At 39.0% G+C, this 27,098-nt stretch overlaps 5 protein-coding genes and 1 non-coding gene across 8 annotated transcripts; 4 read left to right on the top strand and 2 right to left on the bottom strand.

The window, feature by feature from the left end:
- Positions 1 to 466: 466 nt before the first annotated feature.
- On the bottom strand, positions 467 to 2,655 carry LOC141840834 (uncharacterized). The gene has a single exon (XM_074728911.1). The coding sequence runs from the start codon at positions 2,653 to 2,655 to the stop codon at positions 838 to 840; it is 1,818 nt and encodes a 605-aa protein (XP_074585012.1). The 3' UTR covers positions 467 to 837.
- A 150-nt stretch (positions 2,656 to 2,805) lies between these two features.
- Positions 2,806 to 4,562, top strand: LOC141842131 (uncharacterized). Its single transcript, XM_074730348.1, has 3 exons — positions 2,806 to 2,919; positions 3,034 to 3,095; positions 4,344 to 4,562. The coding sequence occupies exons 1-3, from the start codon at positions 2,862 to 2,864 to the stop codon at positions 4,461 to 4,463; spliced, it is 240 nt and encodes a 79-aa protein (XP_074586449.1). The 5' UTR covers positions 2,806 to 2,861; the 3' UTR covers positions 4,464 to 4,562.
- A 2,212-nt stretch (positions 4,563 to 6,774) lies between these two features.
- On the top strand, positions 6,775 to 12,137 carry LOC141840476 (putative phosphoribosylformylglycinamidine synthase, chloroplastic/mitochondrial). 3 transcript variants are annotated; one of them, XR_012602744.1, is made up of 5 exons: positions 6,775 to 6,870; positions 7,068 to 7,141; positions 7,245 to 11,446; positions 11,555 to 11,615; positions 11,806 to 12,137. XR_012602744.1 is itself a non-coding variant. In XM_074728471.1 (4 exons), the coding sequence occupies exons 2-3, from the start codon at positions 7,076 to 7,078 to the stop codon at positions 11,439 to 11,441; spliced, it is 4,263 nt and encodes a 1,420-aa protein (XP_074584572.1). In that variant the 5' UTR covers positions 6,775 to 6,870; positions 7,068 to 7,075; the 3' UTR covers positions 11,442 to 11,446; positions 11,806 to 12,137. The 3 variants fall into 3 exon arrangements, 2 of the variants coding, with proteins under 2 accessions (XP_074584572.1, XP_074584571.1); XM_074728471.1 differs by lacking the exon at positions 11,555 to 11,615; XM_074728470.1 differs by lacking the exon at positions 11,806 to 12,137 and having other exon boundaries at positions 11,555 to 11,749.
- Positions 12,138 to 12,269: 132 nt separating this feature from the next.
- Positions 12,270 to 12,353, top strand: TRNAL-CAA (transfer RNA leucine (anticodon CAA)). Its single transcript has one exon. It is a non-coding gene; the product is annotated as a tRNA-Leu (tRNA).
- Positions 12,354 to 13,395: 1,042 nt separating this feature from the next.
- Positions 13,396 to 21,580, bottom strand: LOC141841518 (ABC transporter G family member 28-like). Its single transcript, XM_074729691.1, has 14 exons — positions 21,306 to 21,580; positions 21,132 to 21,208; positions 20,634 to 20,906; positions 19,457 to 19,520; positions 19,235 to 19,381; positions 19,055 to 19,089; positions 18,201 to 18,274; positions 17,270 to 18,126; positions 16,655 to 16,951; positions 15,784 to 16,266; positions 15,505 to 15,653; positions 14,064 to 14,353; positions 13,857 to 13,981; positions 13,396 to 13,552 (listed from the first exon to the last, which is right to left on the bottom strand). The coding sequence occupies exons 1-14, from the start codon at positions 21,578 to 21,580 to the stop codon at positions 13,396 to 13,398; spliced, it is 3,303 nt and encodes a 1,100-aa protein (XP_074585792.1).
- A 499-nt stretch (positions 21,581 to 22,079) lies between these two features.
- Positions 22,080 to 26,857, top strand: LOC141841705 (SEC1 family transport protein SLY1). The gene is made up of 3 exons (XM_074729888.1): positions 22,080 to 22,174; positions 22,245 to 24,095; positions 26,442 to 26,857. Exons 1-2 carry the CDS (start codon positions 22,144 to 22,146, stop codon positions 24,092 to 24,094), a joined length of 1,881 nt encoding a protein of 626 aa, XP_074585989.1. The 5' UTR covers positions 22,080 to 22,143; the 3' UTR covers position 24,095; positions 26,442 to 26,857.
- The last annotated feature ends 241 nt before the right edge of the window (positions 26,858 to 27,098 follow it).

The raw sequence follows: 27,098 nt of genomic DNA, 5'->3' as shown, positions 1-27,098 counted from the left end.
GCATAGTTAGGTATTATCTTTCAAAATATCACTAGTGATACAACATGCATATAGTTCAATGGAAGAATAAGATCCATATAAATTATGCCAAAGAATGAGACTAATGGCAAAAACAAAATCGCTAGAAATGGTCTAAAGGTATACTAGTCAACCTAAAAAAAATTATATTCATGGTTCGTAAGATACAAGATCACCATATTGACAAAAGAATGCAACTCGTAGGGACGATATACTTACATGGTGCTATCTGAAATATCCTCAGCCGGCTGTGCTACATTTATTCTTTTAAAGTGAATTTTTTTCCAGTTCATGCAGTTGTAAACGAAAGAAATCAGATGCCACTATGCATCACTATGACCTTTGCCATCCAAACAGAGGTTCTACCCCTGAACTGCAAACTGCTTGAACCCATAAGATCATTTACTTCTCATATTACACTACGGTGAGCATATTACTTTAAGCTTGATACAGAAAACTTAGCCTTTTTTGCAAGATCTTCAAGCAAATAATTGTCTACAATAATGTAATTTTGATATTGCAATAACCAAGTTAACGAAACCTGTAGAGCATGAATATCAAATCTCATTGCAGCAATTCAACAGTTTTATTCTGTATGACGAAATCAGTAATCTTAAATGAAACGTGCAGCAGTTGAAAATTCCTATGCCCTCAGCCCTTTAACAAAGGCCATCTTGGTCATAGCCACCATCAGTGTCATTACTTGGGAAGATTTAGAATTTATCAGAGAAACCGCAATCTCTTTCTCAATCAAAGTCTTATGAATATACATTTTACTCCTTTAAAATCAATCTAATGCCATACTATTCCTTTCTCCAACTAAGCTGAACTACTGCTATAAAGATGTCCGTCTATATTAGGAACATAACCTTTCTCAATCATCTCATCCTTGATTATACCATAAGTCACTCTGTTTGGTAACAAACCTTTCTCCAGTATCTTGTTCAGTAACTCGTTTGCCTTTTCCATCTTACCTATTCCACAAAAGTACTTGATAAATATATTATAAGTTGGAACATTTGCACGTTTTCCACTCCTTTCCATCCTTATCTTCATATTATAAGCTGCACTGAGGTTCCCTTTTTTACAGAATGCATCTATTAGAGTATTGTATGTTAGGTGGCTTGGCTTCACACCCATCTCCAACATCTCATCCAACAACTTAACTGCCTTTGCTAACTTCCCTTCATTGCACAAAGAACCAATCAACACATTGTAAGTCACAAGATCAGCTCTTACACCTTTCTCTTTCATTTCATCCAAAAGCTCTACAACTATTTTTCTATCCCCATTTTTGCAGAATCCATTTATCAAACAATTATAGGTTGAAATATTAGGATTAATCCCTTCCTTTAACATCAATCCTTTCAACCCAGTTGCTTCCTCCATCAAGCCAGCACGACAACACCCATCAATCAAGGTGTTGTACGTAATTACATTCGGCAACAAGTTGTTCTCACTAATGACATCCAAAAACCCCTTAGCCTTTTCCATGTTTCCTTTCTTACACAATCCATTGATGATAGCATTGAAGATCACCACATTTGGATTCAAATTATAATCCTGCATTTCCGTAAGCAACTCCAGAGCTTCTTCCAACTTGTCCTCACAACAAAGACCATTAATCAAAGAACTATAAGTAACAACATTGGGGGTGAGTCCCTGCCGCTTCATTTCACCCAGAAACCTCATTGCAGAAGAACTGTTACCATCCTTACAGTAAGCGTTGATCAGAATATTGAAAGTAATCACACTGGGATGAATATTACTTGCCACCATCTCTTTTAGTATGGAATCAGCCTTGTACAACTTCCCAGCTCCGCCGTTCTTGCAGTGCCCATCAATAAGCGTGTTGTAACTAACTACCGACGGTGAGAACCCCCAGGACTTGATGGAATTCAACACATCTGTAGCTTTCCTCAGCTTTCCTGCCTTACAAAGGCCATTAATAACAGTATTCAAAGTGTACAGGTTGGGTGCTATCCTTCTTCGCACGATCTCCTTATACACAGTTTCCACCATGTCGACCTTCTCCTTTATTAAAGAATTTAATAAAGGGTTACAAGACAGGACGGAGAGGCGGTACCCGTAATCGCCGGTACGGTAGAAGACCTCGATGGCGGAATCGATCTTCGAGTTATTGACCAGGGCAAGGAGGAGCATGTCGGCGAGGATGGAGAGGCAGTCATAGCGGCGGCGGGAGGGCTCGGCGGAGACAGAGAGCGTGTGGAGGATGGATATTGCGGAGTGGGTACCGGAAATGGTGAGGTAGTGGAATTCCGAGCGAATTTTGGGGTAGAGCTTATCGGCCGCGAGGGCGAGGATGAGGCGGCAGTGGAGGTGGAGTTCGAGGGGTACGCGGTAGTGGGTCTGGGACCAGCGGGAGAAACATAGGGCAGCGGCAGAGGAGGAGGGGCACTCGAGAATGAGGCGGAGGAAGGATGCGACAACATCTGCAGGGGTGGCGGCGGAGGCGGAGGCAGAGGCGGAGATGAGAGTCTCGAGGCAGGACCAGTCCTGGCGGGAGGCGAGATCGCAGATGATGGCGGGATCAGGAAATCTCAGATTACTGGCGGCGGTGGATGTGGCGGAGCAGATCGATCGGAAAAGGAGGCGGCGGTGGAGAAGTCGGGGCATCAACGGAGATGAGACGACGCCACCGGTTTAGTTCTTGCCAAAACCCTGGTTCAATATATATAGTCGGAACCGACTTCAGTCACGACTTAAGCAACGACATATTGGCCATATTTTAAATCACGCCCCTTCCTTGCTTACTCAGCAGCTAGGGTTTCCAACTTGAACAGACAGAGAGAGAGAGAGAGAGAGAGAGAGGCGGAGCAGAGATGTCGAAGAAGAACAACTTGGCGAAGCGGAAGAAACAGCACGAATTCGACCTCAAAAGTGAGATTTTTGCCCTCCTCGTTTTATTTTCACAAATGCCTCTCCTTCCTTTTTTCCCATGTTCTTTGTACGTTGTCTGTGTTCTATGCCTTCTGTGTCTGTTCTTACGATCAGGAGAAAAGGAAGAAAGGGAGAAGAAAGAGAAGAAGCTGCAAACTAAAAAGAACAATATGAAGGTGTGCGTCTTCACTAAGATTGCATTTTTTTAAAATTTCAATTTATCCTTTTGGATCAAAACTCGGTTCTATGCGTGGAGAACCTAAAGCTCATACGACTCTGATATTTTGTTTTTGACGTCCGATTTGATTTGAAACAAGAACATCAGTTTGAGAGCCCTCAGAGGTTTACTGCAGAATTTTTTTTTTCTTTGAAGATTGTTTTGTTCCCTAGATTCCATCCTAAAGCTAACTTTAGATTCTATTTCAGTTTGGTTTTATCATTTAATATAATTTTAACTGTTCTTGTTATACATTGGTGTGGGACACCAGACTCAAAGTGAACAAATACCTAAATGCAATGTATAGGCATTGTGAAATTGTTGGAATGTTATGGCCAAGCAATTTTCGATTCAGTATCGCCGAATGACTGGGGAATCTAGAACTTTATTCTTATAGACTAACAAAGAGCCAAAGTGGGGCTTAAGTTCTTCAAGCTTATGAACATCAATCTGTCAATTCCTTCTGGTTGGATTCCTTATTTTATACAGGATCAGAACTTTCAGATTCTTTACTCTACAGCAGATGAAACCTTGCATGCCTCAATGTGGCTATGTTGACCTTGGCATGGAAGCTATGTGAGATGTTTCGTGTTGGTCGGCAAGTGGAATTAAGTCTTTTGCTTATGCAGATCGACACGAAACAAAATTGCATTTTAGGTGCTATAAGCCAATTACAGTATACTGACTGGATCTGTTTTATATCACAATGATAGATGTAGCCTTGCACTGTAGGGAATAAGGATGAGGCAGAAATTCATGTATTCAGGCTGAAGTCTTTGCCTAGATGCTAACACAGATGTGGATCTAGGTATTTGACACTTTGGTTTTTGAAATTTTTATACGAGATCGACCAAAGTACACGTTCGGGTAGAAATGCCCCATTTTGACACAACTACTGAGGAGGTAAGTGAAGATTGCCTGAAATGGAGCAAGGAACAAATGACATATTTTTCTGTTCTAAACTCTGGAGATTATATTTGTATGGCTGTTTTAAACATGAATTGATAAAAGGACAGCCCGGTGCACGAAGCTCCCGCCATGCGGGGTCCAGGGAAAGGATCCATTGTACACAGTCTTACCTTGCCTTTGGCAAGAGGCTGTTTTAAACATGAATTGATATTATAAGAAATTTCTTCATTCCTTGAATTTTACTTATGGCATGCGATAATTGATGCTTCTTTTGTTTGCTTTAATTCAACTTATATAGGTAGATGGTTCTGCCATGAAAAGGAGGAACAAAGGAAGGTTTCGAGTTGGGAAGGTGAAAACCAAATTGTCCAATTTGGCCAAGGCTAAAGCAGCCCAAGCAATGGAACTTGACAAATAGTGAACCATTTGAATGTAGAGGCTTCATTACATGAGCAAATGCGAGCAATTCGATCCATGTATCATGCGAGTTTAGCTAGAACTGCTATGGTTCTTTTCACTTAACAACTGCAAAACTAAATCTTGATATGTTTCTTAGAGACTTGAGTGGTTTGTAATTCACACGAATTTGAAGAATCCAAGTGTTTGGGTGGATTACCTTTAAAAACCTTTTACATGTAATTAATAGAATTATCAAATAAGTGCAATGCCATAATGTAAGATACCTTCATAATACCTCCAAAAACAGAATATTTATTTAAAATATTTGTTCTTGCCAAACAGGTCAGGATGGAACGTGGGCCCACCAAATCCTATGGTGCAGCTGCCATTCAAATTCATCGAGTAATAATTATAATTCTCATAAGCTAAATGGAATTTAAATAAAATTTAATTTGGGTGCTATTGATATTTATTATTATTATTATTAATTTTATCGAAGTTGGTATTTTGAGTAATACATTTTCCATTGAATTTTTGGTGTGACTCTTGCTAGATTGTGCAAATCCAGACCACCCGTTTAGTCATTAGATTCTGTTGGTTGACTCAAAAACACTAATAACGGATATGTCGGATGCGACACCAAACACTGTTTTAGATCACAATGGAGCGACACGTGTAGCGGAGATGACCGTCTTGTTGTAGTTTGACCCGGCTGCCATACGTCATCGTTGCATGTGCTATTTCAAGCCTTGGGCCCCACTCTACCTGACCCAATGGAAGCATCCACCCACGTCACCCAACTTGTTCATTTCATTTATTCGCATGTAAAATGCCCGGGAGTTCGGCGTTCAAACACTGAACGAAAAAACCAGAGCACGAGCTGCTTCGCATGCCAATCTCACGCGCTGAGAAGAAATCAGTCGACTGATGTCAAGATCTCAGTCGACTGATCATACCTCAATCAACTGAATTTGACATCTAGTCGAGTCCATACAGCTTCTATATCCGCGTTAGTCGACTGAATGTAAACATCAGTCGATTGAAATTTGGAATTGCGGCCAGGCCGGCCAGATTAGTCGATTCCGTCGAGTCAGTTTTGCGTCTGTTTTCGGATCAGTCGACTGGAGTTAAAATCCAGTTGAGTCCATTTCACTACTATTTCCAGAGTAGTCGACTGAAGGTTTTGCTGAGGCAAGGGTGTATCAGGTTAGCCGACCAGTCGAGTCGGTTTTGTTTCTGTTTCTGGATCAGTCGACTGGAGATAAAATCCAGTCGAGTCCATGTGGTTCAGTGGTAACGCCAACAAACCCAGTCGACTGTATTTAGGAATCAATCGAGTCAAATTCGTTTCTGTTCAAGGGCAGTCGACTGGATATAGAAACCAATCGAGTCAAAGAGATTTTGCGTCGAGATTTCGCTTGATCAATCGATTGAGTCTGAATCAGTCGACTGATTCTCTCTTACACATTAACACAATTAGGAAGTTTGATCATTCCATGTTTTATTTAACTGCGTGAGTAATTTTTGATATTATCTAAATTATGTACCTGATTTTTATAATATCTAAATTATATATTATATTTCAGAAATATCTCTCTTTCTCATTGAGTCCACGGTTAATTCATCCAAAACTAAAACTAAATTGGATGATAGATTTAAAAATTTTTAAATTATTTCAAATCAAATCTCCTTAATATATTAATGCTATCATATCAGAATTCAATGGTATAAATTGAGAATTATAAATTTTTAAATGTATAAAAATTCGATAAAATTTGTAGACTTAGAAAATAATGATACTTACTAATTAACAGCATTAATGAATTTTTAAAGACTTTCTTTATTTAAAAATATTAATTTTTTAAAAACTTAAATGATGTACATTTATCAATCAGTTTTATATGAAATTAGCTGATGAATTAAAAAACTTTGAATAATTTCAAATTAAAATTAATATATTTTTAAAATTCATTTTAATATAGATATGCTTTCATATTTGAATTTGGTAATGTAAATTGAGAATAATAAATTTTTATATCGATAAAATAAAAATTTAGAGAAATATTTTTAATTTATATTATTAAATTTAAATTGGAAGATATAAATATATTAAAGAAATTTTTAGGAATATATTAATTTTGATTTAGAATGATTGAAATATGTAGAAAAAAATTAGGTATTTTAAAAATATAAAATGTAATTTGGATATTATATTAAAAAGTTAGATCATCAGATCGCGTTGAACCAACCGGGGTCTAATTCCTAAACCGATACCGGTCCGACTCATAAAACCCTAGTTGCAGTCGTTGCTCATAGCCGTCGAACCCCAAGCTCGTTTCGGAAGGTCTCCTCCTTCCCAGTCGCCGGATTCCTTATCTCCCTCGCCGAGCGTGGCGGAGCAAGCCAAGCACCAAGCAGAACAACGGGTAATTTTCTTTGCTTCATTCGATATGCTCTGATCCTCCCTTAGACTCTCGTCTCCATTTTGGACGATGCCTTTTCTCCCATTCGGACGTCGTCTTCTCCCTCGAGGATTGTTCGCATCGCCCCTTGTCCCTATTCGTTCCCTTTTATCAAGGTTTATTTTGTCGATCGGTAAATATTTTTTTCTTGGCTACTTCAGTGGTCTAAATGGTCGTTCTCGGGGATATGGCTACAACTGGTTTCTCGCGCCTCCATGCTTTCTGCGCTAGTACGGTGAGCATCCTTGATTTTGATTCTCCTTTATTTCATCGCTTCTTTCCTTGTGGATCTTTCCGTGTGTTTGCATTTTGAAAATATTTCGCTTTTCTTCTTTCAGGGAAGGGAAAGGTCTGGCCTTTTTAGGCATAAGCACTGCCAACCTAGTAGGTGCCACCTTATTCGAGGTGGCTCGAATCGTTGGCATGGCCATGGATTGTCAGTTGGTAGAGTTTTGATGCCAAAGTTCCCGTTATTGTTGAGTCGAAGAGATGCTGTTTCGAAAGGCCCACAGAGTTTATTAATAGAGGAATCTGATGCACTAGGAGTATACCAGGAAATCATACATTTCTTCCGCCGTCCACTACTTCATGACAGTGCTATTGCAGAGCTGCTTAGGCAGGTCCAAGTAAAGGTTTCAGGTGACATTGTTGAGATAAAAACTGAAATTTGTTTCAATATTGGTCTTGATGGTGTACTGTCAGCTGAGAAACTCGGAACGCTTAAGTGGATTCTGCAGGAGACATTTGAGCCTGAGAATTTTCAAGCAGAGAGCTTTCTTGAAAAAGAAGTTTCCATAGATGCTGGTACCATAATTGTTGAAGTTGGACCTCGCATGTCCTTTACTACAGCATGGTCAACTAATGCTGTATCAATTTGTCAAGCATGTTCCTTAACAGAAGTGACTCGTATGGAGCGGTCAAGAAGATACCTTTTGCGTCTTAGGAAAGGAAGTAAGCCACTGGAGGAGCACCAAATCAAAGAGTTTGCATCAATTGTTCATGACAGGATGACAGAATGTGTTTATCCAGTAAAGCTTACTACATTTCACACTAATGCTACTCCTGATCCGGTTATAGTGATTCCTGTCATCGAGAGGGGAAGACAAGCATTGGAAGAGATTAATCTAAAAATGGGCCTTGCTTTTGATGAACAAGATATTCAGTACTACACCAGGCTCTTTAGAGATGACATTAAGAGGAATCCTACATCAGTTGAACTCTTTGATATTGCACAGTCAAACAGCGAGCATAGCAGGCACTGGTTCTTCAATGGGAAACTCATTATAGATGGTGAGACAATGGGCAAAACACTTATGCAAATAGTGAAGGGCACTTTAAAGGCAAACCCAAATAATTCTGTGATTGGATTCAAGGACAACTCAAGTGCCATCAAGGGGTTTACAGTATCCCAGTTGCGTCCAGCATCACCTGGAGTGACATCTCCCCTTCACAGTATGATCCGTGAGCTAGATGTATTATTTACTGCAGAGACACATAATTTTCCTTGTGCTGTAGCTCCCTACCCTGGAGCAGAAACAGGAGCTGGAGGCCGCATAAGGGATACACATGCTACTGGACGGGGATCTTTTGTTGTAGCTTCTACAGCTGGCTATTGTGTTGGTAATCTTCATATTGAGGGAGCCGATGCACCATGGGAAGACCGATCTTTCACATATCCTTCAAATTTAGCTTCTCCTTTACAAATTCTAGTTTCTGCGAGCGATGGAGCATCTGACTATGGCAATAAGTTTGGAGAGCCTCTGATTCAAGGTTACACAAGAACATTTGGTATGAGACTTTCGAATGGCGAGCGACGTGAATGGCTGAAGCCTATAATGTTTAGTGGAGGTATTGGACAAATTGACCATGCACATGTATCAAAGGGAGAGCCAGAAGTTGGAATGCTTGTTGTCAAGATCGGAGGTCCAGCTTATCGAATTGGAATGGGAGGTGGTGCTGCTTCAAGCATGGTCAGTGGGCAAAATGATGCAGAACTAGATTTTAATGCGGTGCAGCGAGGAGATGCTGAGATGGCTCAGAAGCTATATCGTGTAGTCCGTGCTTGTGTTGAAATGGGGGATAAAAATCCTATTATTAGCATCCATGATCAAGGGGCTGGGGGAAATTGCAATGTTGTAAAAGAAATTATCTATCCTGAAGGAGCTGAAATTGATATCCGTTCTATAGTTGTTGGTGATCATACCATGTCAGTTCTAGAGATTTGGGGTGCAGAATACCAAGAACAGGATGCTTTGTTAGTTAAACCAGAGAGCCGGAGTTTGTTGCAGTCTGTATGTGACAGGGAAAGGGTTTCTATGGCTGTTATTGGTACGATCAATGGTAGTGGGCGAATTGTGTTAGTAGATAGCTTGGCTATTGACCATTGCAAAACAAATGGGCTTCCTCCACCACCACCTGTTGAGAATCTTGAACTTGAAAAGGTGCTTGGAGATATGCCACAGAAAATCTTTGAGTTCAAGCGAGTACCTACAATGGTGGAGCCGCTAGATATTGCACCTGCCACTACATTAATAGACTGTTTGAAGAGGGTCTTGAAACTACCTTCAGTTTGTTCTAAACGTTTCTTAACGACAAAAGTTGACAGGTGTGTAACAGGGCTTGTGGCACAACAACAGACTGTAGGTCCCCTCCAGCTACCACTTTCTGATGTTGCTGTTATCGCCCAGTCTTATACAGATTTGAGTGGTGGTGCTTGTGCAATAGGAGAGCAGCCACTGAAAGGTTTGTTGAATCCAAAAGCTATGGCAAGATTGGCTGTTGGTGAAGCATTGACCAATTTAGTTTGGGCAAAGGTTACATCTCTCGGAGATGTAAAGGCCAGTGGTAATTGGATGTATGCTGCGAAACTTGATGGAGAAGGAGCAGCCATGTATGATGCTGCTATGTCTCTCTCAGAATCCATGATGCAACTGGGTATAGCCATCGATGGGGGAAAGGATAGTCTTTCTATGGCAGCAAATGCAGCTGGTGAGGTTGTCAAGGCTCCTGGTAACCTGGTTATTAGCACATATGTAACTTGTCCTGATATAACGAAGACTGTAACTCCTGACCTAAAGCTTGGAGATGATGGTATTCTTTTACACATTGATCTAGCAAAAGGGCATCGGCGGCTAGGTGGTTCTGCACTTGCACAAGCATTTGACCAAGTTGGCGATGAGTGCCCTGATCTTGATGATGTACTATACCTGAAAAAGGTGTTTGAGGTTGTTCAGGAACTCCTGAGTGAGCAATTAATTTCTGCTGGTCATGACATTAGCGATGGTGGGATTATTGTCTGTATTATCGAGATGGCATTTGCTGGTAATTGTGGCATGCAATTGAACTTGAGTTCCAAGGGGCATGATCTTATTCAAGTATTATTTGCGGAAGAGCTCGGTCTTGTTCTTGAGGTCAATTCACTACACGCTGACAAGGTTATTCAAAAACTCAAAGCAGTTGGAGTATCTGGTGAGATAATTGGAAATGTTACTGCTACGCCAACTATAGAATTGTCTGTCGATGGAATCAAAGTACTGAAAGAAGAAACAACTTTCCTTAGGGACTTGTGGGAGGAGACAAGTTTTCAACTCGAGGGATTGCAAAGGCTGGCTTCTTGCGTTGAATTGGAGAAGGAAGGTCTAAAGCATAGACATGCACCTTCGTGGTCATTGTCATTCACTCCAAAGTTCACTGATGAAAAGCTGATCCTTGCTACTTCAAAACCCAGAGTAGCTATCATTCGAGAGGAAGGTAGCAACGGTGATAGAGAAATGTCGGCAGCATTCCATGCTGCTGGATTTGAACCTTGGGATGTAACAATGTCAGACCTTCTGCATGGACAAGTCTCTCTGAACAAGTTTCGTGGTATCGCATTTGTTGGTGGCTTTAGTTATGCTGATGTACTTGATTCAGCAAAAGGTTGGTCTGCATCAATTAGATTTAACCAGCCTCTGCTGCAACAATTTCAAGATTTTTACCACCGCCCAGACACGTTTAGCCTAGGTGTTTGCAATGGGTGTCAGCTGATGGCCCTTCTTGGATGGGTGCCTGGCGCTGATGTGGGAGGATCCCTTGGTTATGGTGGAGACATGTCACAACCAAGGTTCATTCACAATGAATCCGGCCGATTCGAGTGTCGCTTTACAAGTGTCCAGATTGGAAAGTCCCCCGCCATGATGTTTGAAGGTATGGAGGGTAGTACATTGGGTGTCTGGGCAGCTCATGGTGAGGGAAGAGCATACTTCCCTGATGACGGTGTTCTAGATCGCGTTCTGAAGTCTAACCTGGCCCCTCTACGTTATTGTGATGATGATGGCAGCGTATCGGTGGCTTATCCTTTCAATCCAAATGGATCTCCACTCGGAATTGCTGCACTTTGTTCTCCTGACGGAAGGCACCTTGCCATGATGCCGCATCCTGAAAGGTGCTTTATGATGTGGCAGTTCCCATGGTATCCGAAGGAATGGGACGTCGACAAGAGAGGGCCTAGTCCATGGCTACGCATGTTTCAGAATGCTCGCGAATGGTGCTCTTGAAAGAGGTGCGCATATCCTAATCAATTCATGTATTCAGGCTGAAGTCTTTGCCTGGATGCCAACACAGATGTGGATCTAGATATTTGACACTTTGTTTTTTGAAATTTTTATAGGAGATCGACAAAAGTACGGGTTCGGGTAGAAATGTCCCATTTTGACACAACTACTGAGGAGGCAAGTGAAGATTGCCTGAAATGGAGCAAGGAACAAATGACATTTTTCTGTTCTAGACTCTGGAGCTTATATTTGTTTGGCTGTTTTAAACATGAATTGATCTTATAAGAAATTTCTACATTCCTTGAATTTTACTTATGGGATGCGATAATTGATGCTTATTTTGTTTGCTTTAATCCAACTTATATAGGTAGATGGTTCTGCCATGAAAAGGAGGAACAAAGGAAGGTTTCGAGTTGGGAAGGTGAAAACCAAATTGTCCAATTTGGCCAAGGCTAAAGCAGCCCAAGCAATGGAACTTGACAAATAGTGAACCATTGAATGTAGAGGCTTCATTACTTGAGCAAATACGGGCAATTCCATCCATGTATCATGCAAGTTTAGCTACAACTGCTATGGTTCTGGTCACTGAACAACTGCGAAACTAAATCTTGATATGTTTCTTAGAGATTCGAGTGGTTTGTAATTCACACAAATTTGTAGAATCCAAGTGTTTGGGTGGATTACCTTTAAAAGCCTTTTACATGTAATTAATAGAATTATCAAATAAGTGCAATGCTACAATCATAATACCTTTAAGAGTCCTCAAGTAACGTTGGCAAACCCAAAACAAAATATTTATTTAAAAAATTTGTTCTTGTGAATTAACTTAAGGTCAGGATGGCCGAGTGGTCTAAGGCGCCAGACTCAAGTTCTGGTTCTCATGTGAGAGCGTGGGTTCAAATCCCACTTCTGACATTTTTTGCTTTTTTTTTTTTTTTTTGCAAAGCAACAAACCAACTTTTCTAAAATGTTATTTTAAATTTAATATCAAATTTTTATATGGGGTAATTGCAAATATTCCACAATATTTGGACGCAAAAAATTAGTCAAATTATGATTTTGTATTGTTTTCCCACTCCTAATTTGTAGGGGTGTAAAAATTAATATAAAGAATCTTTTTTTAAATATATATCTCTAATTTATTAGATACCCAAAAAAAAGTCGATGGATAATTCTTCTGCATTTTGGTAAAAAAAAAAATTGTTATAGGAAATTAGGTTTCTTTTGGTTCCCTATTTTGCTGACACCACCTCACTTTTCTTATTTCTTAAATAAACCCCCCTAAAAAGTTATTCATATAGGATTTTTAAAAAATTCACTTTTTAAATGTAAAATAAAAAAATGGAAAAGGACTAATATCAGAATCAATCTCAATGGATTCTGACAGCCTGCTTCAGAAAAACTTTCTGGTCTCCGAATCCTTATTGGCAACGGAGACGAACTTGACAGGTACGATCATATGTGAAGAGATAAATCAAAAAATTATAATTAATCATGACAAAGAGAAAGGTGTTGCTTGACTTCGCCGAAATTCGAATCTTTATCCACAAGTCTGTTCCATCATAATCAACTCAGTTATATTCCGAAAACATCCGCTGCAAACTCACTTGCAACCGACTTATAGGCCAAAAACTAATTATTGCGACATAGAAATAAAGAAAAGAGAGAATCATGAACTTCAAGAAATGAGACAAATTGCAACTCGAAAGGGAACAGACAAAAGTCCAACTAGCTAATGCTTGTAGCACTCGAGCAATGTTCAACGATACAGAGACAAAGCATGTACATCTTGAAACACAATCAATTTATCTACTAGCTTTTGCTGCTGGTTTCTATAAGGACCAATCTGATTGAGATGTGTTTTACATTATTGTGCATTTCCTCAACATGTTAAACACCAAAATTGAATGAGGAAGATAGGAATGAAGCTAAGACAGAGGCATGAAAACTGTATCCCTTAGCTCTTCTGGAAAGTGACCATACAAAAGAAGGCAATGCAGCGAAAAAGGAGGCCATACAATGCAAGGATCACTATACTCAGCCACCAATCACCAATGTCGTATCCATTCTTCATAAGCGAGCCGCACCGAGTTATCAACCATACTCCAGAGTACCTGCAAGGATCAGTTTAGTCTGTTTCGGTTTGGTCAAGATTCGATATACTAGGCATGAAGACTGAAGCATACTCTGGCAAGTTTTTCAGACAACTTGTTTATGTTTTTCACTTTCTTTGTTCATCTTGAAAGAGTGTTTTCTCTAGAATAATAGTTTACCTACTTCATCATTAGACTCATACGTTTGCCTTTTGGCACTGAGAAATTGGAACTGTGAACTAAGTCTCAATGAAACCATTTTTTTAAGCTAACATTTATAGTTTAAACACTATTGTCCAAAGAGAGAAGAATCGAAAGGTCATACTTGTTTGCATTTGCAAGCACAAAAGCTTCCAAGGCCCACTTGGTGTAGCATAAGTTTGCCAAGGTTTTAGAGGTTTTCTGCTGAGTTGCAAGTAGAGTCAAAACGACAGGTAGTAGCACAGACCACTGCGATTTGAAAATAAATGATGATTAAATATAAATGATTGCATGAATGTAGAGGGATTATGATGTATAATGTAGGACGTACCAGTTGTGCAGAACCTGGCTGGAAGAAAATTGCAAAAGCATATCCGATTCCAGTCACACAATAGACCAGTGCGACTAAGATGATGTAGTTGTCTAAAATGGATGATCTGGGATTGTTGAAGAAGTAGAACATGGAAAGATAAACGATTGGCTTGATGATCGTGTTGAAATGATCAATTGTATCTCTTGAAAGAAAATAGGCAAGTGAGCTCATGCCAGATGCTCGTTCTCTCAAATACTGCAATCTTTCGAGTGAAAATGATCTCAATGCTCCAATCTTGCACAAGAGGGCTGCAATTTATGAGTGATAATTAAGAAGTGTAATACTGTCGTGCACCAAATACATCAGAAATCACAAAGTGATGTCAAAGCAATTAACCAAAGTTTCACCTTCAAAGGTTCTTAAGACAATACATTGTCTCCATTTTCGACTAAATACATGGTGAGGCATGGATAAACGATAAAAAATGATTCAAAAGTATGTCACTGGATTATGCTCCATCATATTTGATCCACTAAAAGGATTTACTGATACAAAATCAAGTCAAACACTAAATCTGACTGAAAAACTGGATTCAATGCAAACAATGAATATATCATCTTAAATAAGTTAAAACTTTTGTTTGACAACAAGTGAAATAGGAAATTAAATATTTGAAAGCTTAATACCAAGGGAATTAAGGAGTTCTATGGTGGATACTGCAGTGAACAGAAATTTTTTTTAGCCAAAGCTAACTGAACAACCACAAATGCGTTGTTCTTATAAATAAATAAAATAACTAATAAGTACAGCTGCTCAAGATTTTGCACTCAAACAGAATAAAAACATGACTATATTTTTCTTATGGAAACTGTTAATTGCATAGGCTGCAAAAAGGAAGAAAGCAAGAGTTTTTGTGTGCCACACGATAGCTAATGTACAGTGGAAACCTAGACTGATATCAATCAACACGAAACTATGGGTTTTTGGATCACCAAATTGCTCTGTCTAAGAAGAGATTATTATTTTGTATTATGTTTGCACCTTCCTGCTAGTATCATCATGGCACATGAATGATCAGCTAAGTTGCTAACAAATTAACACCAGATTACTTAAGCAAATAAATGCATTTCTAGATATGAACTCCTAGTGTAAAGACATAAAATCCCCAACTGATCAATCAAACCCCTGGTTGATATCAATCAACTATATTTTACCATGTACAAGTTGTCATATACATCATATTTTCTGTCCTATGTCTTTACCCTTGACATTATTATTTCTTGACAAGATTAGTTAAGGGTAGAATTTCTTTTTTTTCCCCCTCAAAAAAATTGTAACTGTCTATGGTACAGCGAATTATTGTGTTATTACACAAGTTTATGGCCAACAAATTGACAATGTATATAGCATAAAACACAAAAACAGAAAAAAGGGGTAAAGCTACCAATCTCCAACTTACAAACAGCAATGACGGTATATGTGTAACCTAGTGCACCAAATGTTTCATCGCTCACTTTAGCAAGTGTTCCTAAGCATACACCAGCCAGACATAATATAAGAAAATCAACACCTTGAATTCTAGCTTCCCGAAGACGTTGCTTGCCAACCCTGAAAATGAACCAGTAAGATCGAAAAATGAAATTCAACATTTACTATAACATATGGCCAATGTTTTATGAATTTGAGCATTAGGTGGGCCTCATTAAGATGATAAAATTTTCACAGGCGCAGTATTTACCTTCCCAAAAAATATTTATATTGAGTGAGAACACCTGGTGTCCTTCGATTAGATAAATCTGCTGATTTAGAGAAATTGTAATCATACTCATCTTTCTTTTGTCCCATAATATCCTTGATATTATCCCATACTTCTACTACGATTGATTTTTTTTCAGACCCAGTTTCTGAATGATTCTCTCCAGTTCCCTTGTTGGATGAATCAGCGTCATTAGCATTCTGTAGCATATCTCGGGGTACATCATACCCATTATGCAGCATCCAGCGTAGAGGTAATTCTTTGTAATTTACACCTGAGCTCGCACTTGGTTTAACTATACCCTCTAAAATATCAATGAAATAATCTGGAGGATTTACACGCTCAGGAACATTGATTCCCAGGCCTGCAAAGTATTCTTCAACTTTTTTAACTGATCCAAGATAAGCAATCATGCCTCCTTTTGCTAGAAGTATCAAATCATCAAACATATTGAACAATGTGTAGCTGAAACACAAATAGATCGTATTACTCAATCTAATATTTAGACTGTTCATGCAACTTAATAGCTAAAAAAAGTAACAATGATGAAATTCTTATATGCATAATGACATTGCAGTGACATGCAACATGATTCAAGTCATGTAAAATAATTTGTCATTCTAACAGGAGAGTCACAAGCATAGACAATTACATAGGTCAGTCAAATGCTAGCAGTTTGTTTTCTTCTTTTGTTTATCTTTTTCATAGTTTATTGAGAAGCTAACCACTAACATTTGCAATAGCCAACTAGTAAATGATTATTAATTGTATACCATATGGATGCTGGAGTACACTTGCAGGAGAAAATTATAGATAATTGTGAAGTTCATGTTGCCATGAATGTTAAAACAACCTGGGTTGGTGTACAACCATGCATATGTTCACCCCTTCAAGGGCCTCACGTCGAAGAGCTCGCAGCAACAAACTTGAAGAAGAACTATCCAAACCAGATGTTGGTTCATCCAATATCAAAAGAGAAGGTTCCATGACCATTTCAAGACCAACATTCACTCTTTTTCTTTGTCCACCAGAGATACCACGTTTCTCTACAGTTCCAACAAGTGAATCTCTTATTGCCTGTAGGCCTAGGGCCTCAATAACTCTTTCTACGACTAGAACTTTATCAGCTTTGGAAATGTCTGCCGAGAGTCTGCAACATCATGGAAAAAGGATAGACTTGTTATCATTAAGTACAACTATGTCTATAACTATTCTCTTTAGTGAGAGAAACATGAACAAGGACACTTACATAAATCTTTTACCATTTGCCAATACAAAAAAGCAAATGGTTGAACGTGATTGTGGTTATCATTTAAAAAAAAAAAGAAGAGAATCTGGGTGTTTTAATAGCATAATGATTTCTAGAATCTACACCTACTTGATGTAATTCTGGCATACCAAAAGTAAAACATTAAATTGCCAATCTCAACATATGAAAGAATATAATGAAGTTAATGTACCACCATACCTGCATCTAGCACTGAACCAAAGATTCTCTTCTACTGTTAAATTTCCATGAACAATATCATCCTGTGGGACAAAACCAATGATTTTTTTATAAGACCGTATGGGTTCTGGTTTCCCATTTATAAGTATGTGGCCTGACATAGCACATCCAGTTGCCTTTCCAGCCAGAGCACTCAGAAATGTGGTTTTACCAGCCCCAGATGGGCCCATCACTGCTGCCACATGACCGGGCATAAGTTTTCCTGTAACAGACCTTAGGAGTTTTTTCTTACTCCCTTTAAGAGTCAGCGTGAGATCCTTGAAACCAACTTCGATTGCGAGCCTACTTCTACTATCAGAGTCAGTGGCCATAGAGATTACTCCAGAAAAGGTCAGGTTCGTGTTCTCTTGCTGCATAGCCTTTTCCTGCATAGCCTTTTCCTTCTCTATCTGACCATATGCATACTTGAATATTTGGCTGCGGGTATGCATTTGTTTTCCTCTAGGCATATTCTTCTTCAAATTTTTATCTCCTATTTCAACATTGAAGCCTTCCAAACTATCAGGATTTTCCTCTAGTGATTCAATCATGTTAGTAAGATTGTTTTGATCCTTTTTCTTGGAAGGTTTGCCTGCCCCCTTTGAAGGCTCAGTGCGAACAGATTTTTTTTTAGAAAATGTGCGAGATAACTGTGTCTGCAGGCCAACTGCATGCTTCTTAGCAACCTCTTTGGCAGACTTCCACCTTTCACGAGCTTGGGCAGTTTCTCTTATATGTCTTGCAGCAGCTTCTCTAGATTTTGCTTGTTTTCTTTCACGACTGGTGAGAACTTGGCCAGAGAAGTTATATATTATCAATAGCAACAAACACAATGCAACCTACAGTAATTACACAAAAGGTTAGCAGCAGTAAGAGTACGACAAGAACAAGGAGTAACCAACGTAAGACTCACCATCAACAAGGCTCCAAATATGGTAATATCTTGATTTACAGAATTTGGTGGACAAGAGCGTTTTTGGAAGCACCCTGCAAAAGCATATAACTTCAATAAGAAAAGGCTAGTTTCAGTTGCAAAAGAACGCAAAAAAAAAAAACTTTTGCTAGGCTTCCAAAAAAGATAAAACACAGCAGATAGTTAGCTCAGCCGACGAGCAAACTAATCTTGCAGCTTGGTAATCAACTTAGGTCTGTCAAACAGACTATGTTGAGTGCTGTAGCAAGTAAGAGTGATTTTATTGTCATTGTGAGAAATACTATGGTGTGGTTAACATACTTTGATAGGCATTTTGTCGGAGATAAAAACTTCACCCTCTATTGAGCCAACACAGATGAAACTCGACTTGATCCAATCACAGAGATCAGCCGAACTCCAATCCAGTCTATTTTGGCTCCAAGTAGATTTAAACTTCAAAGATGAATCCAAATATAGAAATTTAAACGCAATCTGAAAATCCAAATAGATTTAAACTTGAATGATGAACTAGACCCATGCACCCATCTAGACTCAAAGAAGTCCATGTCTATCATGACTCTGATTTAGCACTTCCCCTACTTAAAATGGCAGATTTCAAGAAAAGTTGAATTTTTACTAGGATGTGCTGCCTAGAAGAAACCTAATAGCTAGTCCTATAATCTATTCATTGTTGTTTTAGAGGGTTTCTATTTCCTACTTTACGATTCAAATTTTCATCACCACTTGAAACATTTCACAAGATATGTTTTCTATTTCCAACTTTATAATTCTTCATCACTGAATGAAACATTTTGCAAGATCTCTAATTAACTAAGTCACTAGAAAAAACTTACTCGTTTGAGAAGTAGAGCCCTTCCTACAGTAATATCTGAAGCAAATATTATAAATGGGTGTCAGACACACATATAAGAATCAAAGTAAGAATTGTAGTATAGTTGACTCTCATGAAGAAAGTCTCAAATGATATTATAGGTAGAGAATTGCTCTAGAAAACTAGGATTGAGAAACAATACCCACTACTACAAGAAATTTTCTGTATGGTGCTTGGACAGTAGTACCCCGCTGGGCAAAATATTTCACCACTAGATACCACGTCAGCCCACATATCAGCACTCCCACATGTATGGTTTGGTTCTCCAGCAGGTAGCTGGTAGTTGTACCTGAATGCATATTAACGTTAAGATGCAAACACATGTATATCTGGCAGAACCTTGAAAAGATTGAGATAAACTTACGGATCACAAACACCAGTAGTTTTGTTGAACTTTCCAAGTGGGCAGTATGAACCTAATGGGCAGGCTTCAGACCATTAAAGAAAATGAGATTAGTGAACTTTCTTTGTAGTTCCAATGGTAAACTAGGGCATATAGCCTTAGTAAAGTGTAAGGTAGCATAAAAGGTACTTCGTTGATCACCATCCAAACTAAAATAGTTATAAGAAGAAAACAAATCAATGCTTAGAATGGAAGGTACCATTTTCTTTTTCTCTCTTTCTAGTTTTTAGTTTACTTAAGGATTTGTGTTTTAGAAGGAAATATAAAGTTACAGTGATCTTTAAGACAGAAAATAATATTTCCCACATCTACAAATTACATGCACAAACAAATAGATTCATTAAGGTATTTGATAGTAACTCTGATAGAATGAATAGATAAGGCTTCCCCTTCCGGAAAAAAAAATAATAGACAATTTGATGGCAAGCTACAAATTTATGTCTGTTCAGTAGTTAAATAGGTATATAGCTATACAGGTACAAATCATATGCAATTATCTTGCTCAGTTTGCCCTGAAAGTGAAGAGAGATCAAAATACTTCAGTAAATACTGCTGGACTATTGCAACTGTCCATTGCATTGTATCAACTGTTGAATTGAAAGAACTATTCGATCTAATGTTTGTTTGAGGCTTTAGCATCTAAAAAGATGGTAATTTTACATAAAACACATGTGATATTCCTGCAATATATACTAATAAGACCATATCTTCGATATGGTTTGAAGCAAAGCAAAGAGGAGAGACTACCACATGAAGCTCTTGCAGGTTAGTTTATAGGCTATAAGACAAAATGACTATTTACATAACTTTTTGAACCATAATCAATTTTTAAGCTAGAAGCTACCGTCAAACTAAGAATTCACCTCATTTCTGTGTATGATTAATGTATGCGTTTCAAATATGATTTTTACTGAAGAGAGGCAAAGGCAATGTGAATATAAATGCAGAATAAATAGAGATCTCAAGCATATAATATGATTCAATATGATCTAACCATTTTTGACATGTGCAATAGCTGGTCTTTCTTTTTACTGAGAATTAAGAAATTGAACTACAGGTTGAACCAACATAATGATATGATAACAGATTGAAGTTACTTCTACTAACACGTGTTCGAATCCAAGAGAAAGATACTCACGGATCATGCATGTGATACCATGGGGACAGAAGAAACCCTCACAACAAGGATGACAATTTGTAGTTCTGATCGGCACAACCTTGGAGTCTCTAAGATTAACTTTTTGGCCTTCAGAAGCACTGCAAGCCCATCCTGGCTCGCATCCAGATACCCACGATGTCAGATTACAGTTCTTATTAGGTCTCAGATAGTTCTTTTTTCCACCATTGTCATAGAAACTGCTGAAGTAAAAGTTTATTTCTGCAGCTGTGCATAGGCGACGAGTGAGATCTCCTGTTAATGCATTGAAGTACGCCGTGAGAAATCTTTAGGTGCTAATTAACAATCATAATGACTTGAAAAAAGGATGTGAAGTATAAAAGATCTCTATGCAAACCTGAATTGTGAGTAAGAAATGACTGCTTGTTTTTTAATATGGAATGTATATCTCTGAATGATTTGTATAAACTACAAAAAAGAATGCATTGCAGGAGGAAAGCAATCAAAAAAAGTTCGCACCTTTAGTTTGTTTGAGGCAATTTGAGATAAAAGTGGTGTCCTTGGAGAAGTTGAATGCCTCATTCCACTCCTTATCCCTGAAACCAACACCTCCATGTCAAAAATCAATCCCCTGCAACTGAAGAATCCCAACAAATGATCCAGAAATAATAATAATAAAAAGATCGACCATACGAGTTCTCAATGCAGAAATCAAGCTGCCGTCCAATGTCCTTCGCGAAGGCGTCGGTTAGGTTCATGACCTTTTGGTACACCACCTGAGTAAACATCTGGGACGCTCCCTGGCCAATGCCGCCGCCGCCGCCGTCGCCGCCGTCGTAGTCGTCATAATCCTGGCAGTGACCGAGAGGGAAGAGGAAGAGGATGATTAGGGCCGAATAAACGACCGTTGTTGGAGAGGCATCGGCGGAGCCCCGTCGCGGCCTCCGGCGGGACCATGAGGCCAGCATTCTTTTAGATATCTTGTCGAGCTGGGGCAATTGCGGGCTGCCCTGAGAGGAAGTTTGGAAAATGGCAATGCAGATGCGGGTGGCGGTGTCGGAGGAGGAAATCGGAGAACGGGAGGAGGAAGGAGAAAGGAGCGGAAAAGAGACAGAGACGCAGGATTGGAGCGATGGAGAAGGAGCGACGTTCTTAATTTGGGTGGCGGGAAGGAAAGAGGACCAAATGGTCTTCCTCGCCTGCTAAAAATATATATACTTTTGTGGATTTTCTTTGTTTCTTCATATGGCCGTATTTTTCCACAAATAGAAAAAAAAACAGAATAAATAAAATATATATAATTATAAATAAAAAAATTGGGAGTTTTAAAATAGAAAGAAAAATAGAACGAGCATAGAATATTAGGGGTTATTGTGACATAATCAAAATTATAGAAGACATTTTTGAAAAATGTTAACTATAAAGGGTGCTTAGAGGATCGAATGGTTGCCCCTTTTCTTCTTCTTCTTCAGATCCGATCGAGAACCCTCGCTACCTTTCGCTGCAGACTCGATTGCGATCGGCCGTGGGCATGGCGCTCAATCTGCGGCAGAAGCAAACCAGTAAGCCCCCATCTTCTTCTGCTATGATCTCATTCGTGTTTTTCTGACCGTATCGATGTTTGCTTCGAAGATTTCATTGTCCGGATGTTGAATCTGAACCAGACGATAACTCCCGGCGGCGCCGGTGGGATCTCGTCGGCGTCTGCCCCCGCCGAGGAGGTCTACAAGATCCTCATCATGGACGCCTTCTGCCGCGTCGTCCTGTCCCCGCTGATACGTGTCAACGACCTGCGGAAGCACGGCGTCACTCTCTACTTCAGCATCGACAAGGAGCGCCAGAAAGTCCCCGACGTGCCCGCTGTCTACTTCGTCCGCCCTACTCCCGAAAACGTCGAGCGGATCGCTGCTGATGCCGCTCGTGGCCTCTACGACGCTTTCCATCTCAATTTCTCATCCTCTCTTCCTCGCCCGCTGCTCGAGGATCTCGCTCGGAGGACCCTCGAGATGGATTCTGTTCACCGGATCTCGAAGGTATACGATCAGTATCTTGAGTTCGTCTCTCTGGAGGACGGTCTCTTCTCGCTCGCCCAGCCGAAGACCTACGTCCAGATCAACGATCCCTCAGCGGGAGATCGTGAGATTGAGGACATCGTGGAGAAGATAGTCAGCGGATTATTTTGCGTCCTTGCCACGCTTGGAGTTGTTCCGGTGATCCGGTGTGCTCGTGGTGGTCCTGCTGAGATGGTCGCGTCCGCTTTGGATGCTCGTCTGCGTGATCATTTGGTCACAAGAAACAATCTTTTCACAGAGGGCGGAAATCTTACTAGCTCCTTCCAGCGCCCAATCCTCTGCTTGTTCGATCGGAATTTCGAACTGTCTGTTGGGATCCAACACGACTGGAGCTACCGTCCACTGGTTCATGATGTGCTTGGCTTGAAGCTGAATAGGGTGACAATGCCTGCAGAAAAGGGTGCGGCAAAGTCGTGTGAATTGGATGACTCCGATCCGTTTTGGGTTGCCAACAGCTGGTCTCCATTTGAGAAGGTGGCAGAGGAAATAGAGACCCAATTGAGCAAGTACAAGCAAGATGTTGATGAGGTTAATAGGCGAACTGGGGGAAAGGATGGCGTTGAGTTTGACGGGACTGATCTGATTGGTAATACCAAGCATTTGATGAATGCAGTTAACTCACTTCCTGAGCTGACTGAAAGGAAGAAGGTGATCGACAAACACACGAACATCGCCACTGTTCTTTTGGGTGAGATCAAAGCAAGGTCTTTGGATGCTTACTGCACTCTTGAAACTGACATGCTGAGCAAGGGAAGTGTGGATAGAAGTTCTTTGCTCAGTCTTCTCAAAGGGAAAGGTACCAAGGTAGATAAGCTTCGTGTTGCTATAATCTATCTTCTTTCTTTGGAAACAACACCACAATCTGAATTGGAGTCAATAGAAGCAGCATTGAGGGAGTCTGAGGTGGATACACGTGCCTTTCACTATGTGAAGAAGGTAAAGTCCTTGAATACATCCTTGACTGCCTCAGCAAGCTCTGCTAGCAGGAGTAACATTGTGGATTGGGCTGAGAAGCTCTATGGACAGTCCATCAGTGCTGTAACTGCTGGTATGAAGAATCTATTGTCAGGAGGGAGGCAGCTGGCTCTAACAAGGATAGTGGAAGCTTTGATGGAAGGGAAGCCAAATCCAGAGGTTGATTCTTACCTTATATTTGATCCAAGAGCCCCCAAAACAGGTCCTGGAGCACAGTTGAAGGGACCCTTTAAGGAGGCAATTGTTTTCATGATAGGTGGAGGGAATTATGTAGAGTACAGGAGTTTAATGGAGCTGGCTCAACGCTCACAGCCAGTGAAACATGTGATTTATGGGACTACAGAAATTCTTAATGGGATTGAATTTGTTGAACAACTTACAGAGTTAGGACAAAAAATGGGTCTAGGAAACGCTGGAGGCCCTCCTGCCCAATGAGGTACAGAAACATCATGTTAGCTTTCTTTCATACAGACTTCACCTTTATCTCTTTGTGTTAAGAAGATAGAGAGATTACCTATGTAAAACCGTGTTTTTGTCAGTATCTTAGATAAGATTGAGTCGTAATGACGTTCTTCTGAAATCAGCCAGTGAGGTCTGCTTTCTCACAACTTCAACACTTCATTGTCCATGTGGAAAAGTTCAATTTGATAATGACCAGAATTATTAAGACCTTGGTTTGTCTTGTTGAAATTATGCTATATATTAGTCTTTAGAGTTAGATGAGAGGATTTATAAGATGGAGATTTATTTAAAAGCTTACGTCATTAATTCACCAGATTGGAACTGTAAATGAACACTTTTGATACTTGACGCTACTTTGCTGCCTAATATGGGTCACAAAAAGTGGTACATAAGTTGATACAATTGACGTGAAGCTCTGTTGCAAGCTATACATAGCTTTCTTCCAGGAATATGGAGCTTGAGAGTATGCAACACACATATAACAAAAACTTGAAAGAAATAGTTATAATGATAAAAGTGGACTACTATACATGCATAGTAAAAGTAGAATAAATATATTAGCAAAACTAATCTGGAAAGAAATTATTCAATTATCCCAAGACTCATTACATATGTAACTTCCATGCCAAGTAGAGAAAATATGATTTGAGTACATAACCATACTTTTAAGTTTTTTTTTTTTTATCAAAGTTGTAGTTTTACAGCGTCTCAAATGTTATTGAAAGAGGCAACATTAAGTGTTACATCATTAAAATTATAAAGCAAATGTAAACTTAAATTCATTGGTAGCAATTACAAACTGAATTAAGACAGTTGTCCTTACTTTGCAATATGCATGCATCTTCTACAAAAATCAATTTTGTATTCTTTGAGATGCATAATTTCTTGTAGAAAGTCAGGTCAGATTCAGCAAACATTATAAGTTGTCAAACAATAAAAGATTATGACAATTTGGTAATGAAACAAGCATATGGAACCATGAAGTTCAAAGTTAAAATCTTAATGAGACAAATATAAAGAGATTAATATTTTTTGAGGGAGTTGTGACTACATTTGATTCAAGAACAAAGAAATTATATCAATAGGAAAATATAATTTGACAATTCATGTAAAAACATAGGTTTGTACAGTCAGTCTTTTGCCAATTTGTTTCATACATCAATGCAAGCTGACACCTAGAGAATATATTTTGAATTTGGATTGAAATCAGCATCATACTTGAGATTTGAAATTTTGATCTGTGAAGACAAACTGTTTACCTGAACAATTATTTGGGTTTCAATACTCTATGTACTCTTTAACTCATCACATTCATGATATATTGAGTATTCCAAACACTAGATATGGGTTCGCTCAAATAAGTTCTATTAAAAATATGTTATACGAATAGAATTTATGTTTAGGATTGTGTTTTATTTCTGGTCTAAGTATTCTAATTAGACATATACTTTTGCTAATTTAACTTTATGTTTTTGTTTTTTTTATCAAACTCGTTTTTAGCATTGTAGTATTCATATTAATCAAACATAGCTAAACCATCTTATGGTGCTATAGCTGATGGAATTCCTCATTAGTTGAAGGAATTGATGAAATCCAAAAGAGACTATGAGAAGTTGTGGAGATGGTTAAGATGTTTGTAGAGGCATGTGGGATGTGCCGCTGGTCAGCCCTAGAGATGTGTTGCGATATTATCATGTTTCGTTTGCCTAGATCTTTAAGGGTTTCTAGTCTCAGATGTGATGAAGATAAGGAACTTATTGAAAGAGGAGTTGAGAAGGTTCTTTTTTTTGTTTACTTGGCAGAAGGTGATGGCATGGACAGAAAGGAGACACATTCAGGATTCTTCCTTCTATCCATGAACTTAAGTAAATACCCATTTTTTTCAGTTCCCCTCTGATCTTAATCCACTCCACTAAAGTAAACACAACCTTAGAATTGCAGCTCAAAAGCTAGGATAACGTGTTTAATTGCTCCATAGTCCCACTCAAGAGAAGGTTCACATACCTTTCATGAAGCTTGTCACCTAAAAAGCAAAGCATATTCATTCTTTTATTATGTTTGTTCATTTCTAGAACGGCATGTTCTGTCTTTTTTCCCCCTGATTTACTTATGAGTTGAGGCCACTGGAAGCAACTTTTGTAATCATATTGATATTGCTAATCTATTACAGATAATTCTGCAATTGTTATAGGTTAATGTTATCTAACCAGTTGTCGTCTATTCGCATTTAGTTATTCAAGCGACGAATATAACATTCTCTGGTTGATTTTTTTATACACATTGTTGGCTGATTAATCTTTTTCTTTTAAAATTTTTGAAGGGAGGGACTGCTTCAATCTTGGTGACAACATCAACCAGATTAATTGCGCGCGATGCAGGAATGGGCCTCGACCTTTGGCATAGATAGCTGCAAGCTCTACCACCTAAGCAAGCAGACGCATCTCCTGTAGAACTTGCTGTCCAAGAGTACTGACAATCTTCCTGATCGATGAGTCTGCATTTCTGTTTTTGCTGTGTTCTTGAAAGTCCTTGCTATGTTTCCATGAGCCACCATTCCATGACTCCAATATCGTATATTGGTAACCAATTTATAAGTTCACCTCTCTATAGCAGCTCTATGTATTTCCTTCAGTTATGTGAATTGTCGAGAATTTGTTGATGGTATTTTTCTGTTGTGAGTAGGGAAGAAACCATAGTTACTGAATTCGAGAATTTCTTTATCTCGTTGTTGTTTCATGTTTCCGCTCAGTGCATATTTTGTATCTCTATTCCTGTTATTCCAGAATTATAAGAGATGCTCCATTACCTTCTTCTTCTTCAAGTAGGTGTAGAAGAGCATCTTTTGAAGCATTAGAGTTTCATCGTAGGATTTGTTAAAGAGTGACATTTTGTTTTCGATTATCAGGTGAACTTGTTAGCTTCAAGAGTTCAAATAGAAAAAACAAATTCAAGCATTGATTCTACGTTTCTACTTTTG

This window comes from Curcuma longa, chromosome 11 (genome assembly GCF_044706935.1).
Source record: "Curcuma longa cultivar G26 ecotype Majalengka, Jawa Barat chromosome 11, ITB_CL_G26_1.1, whole genome shotgun sequence".
Taxonomy (NCBI): Eukaryota; Viridiplantae; Streptophyta; class Magnoliopsida; order Zingiberales; family Zingiberaceae; genus Curcuma; species Curcuma longa.
This window is presented reverse-complemented; position numbering and strand designations above follow the sequence as displayed.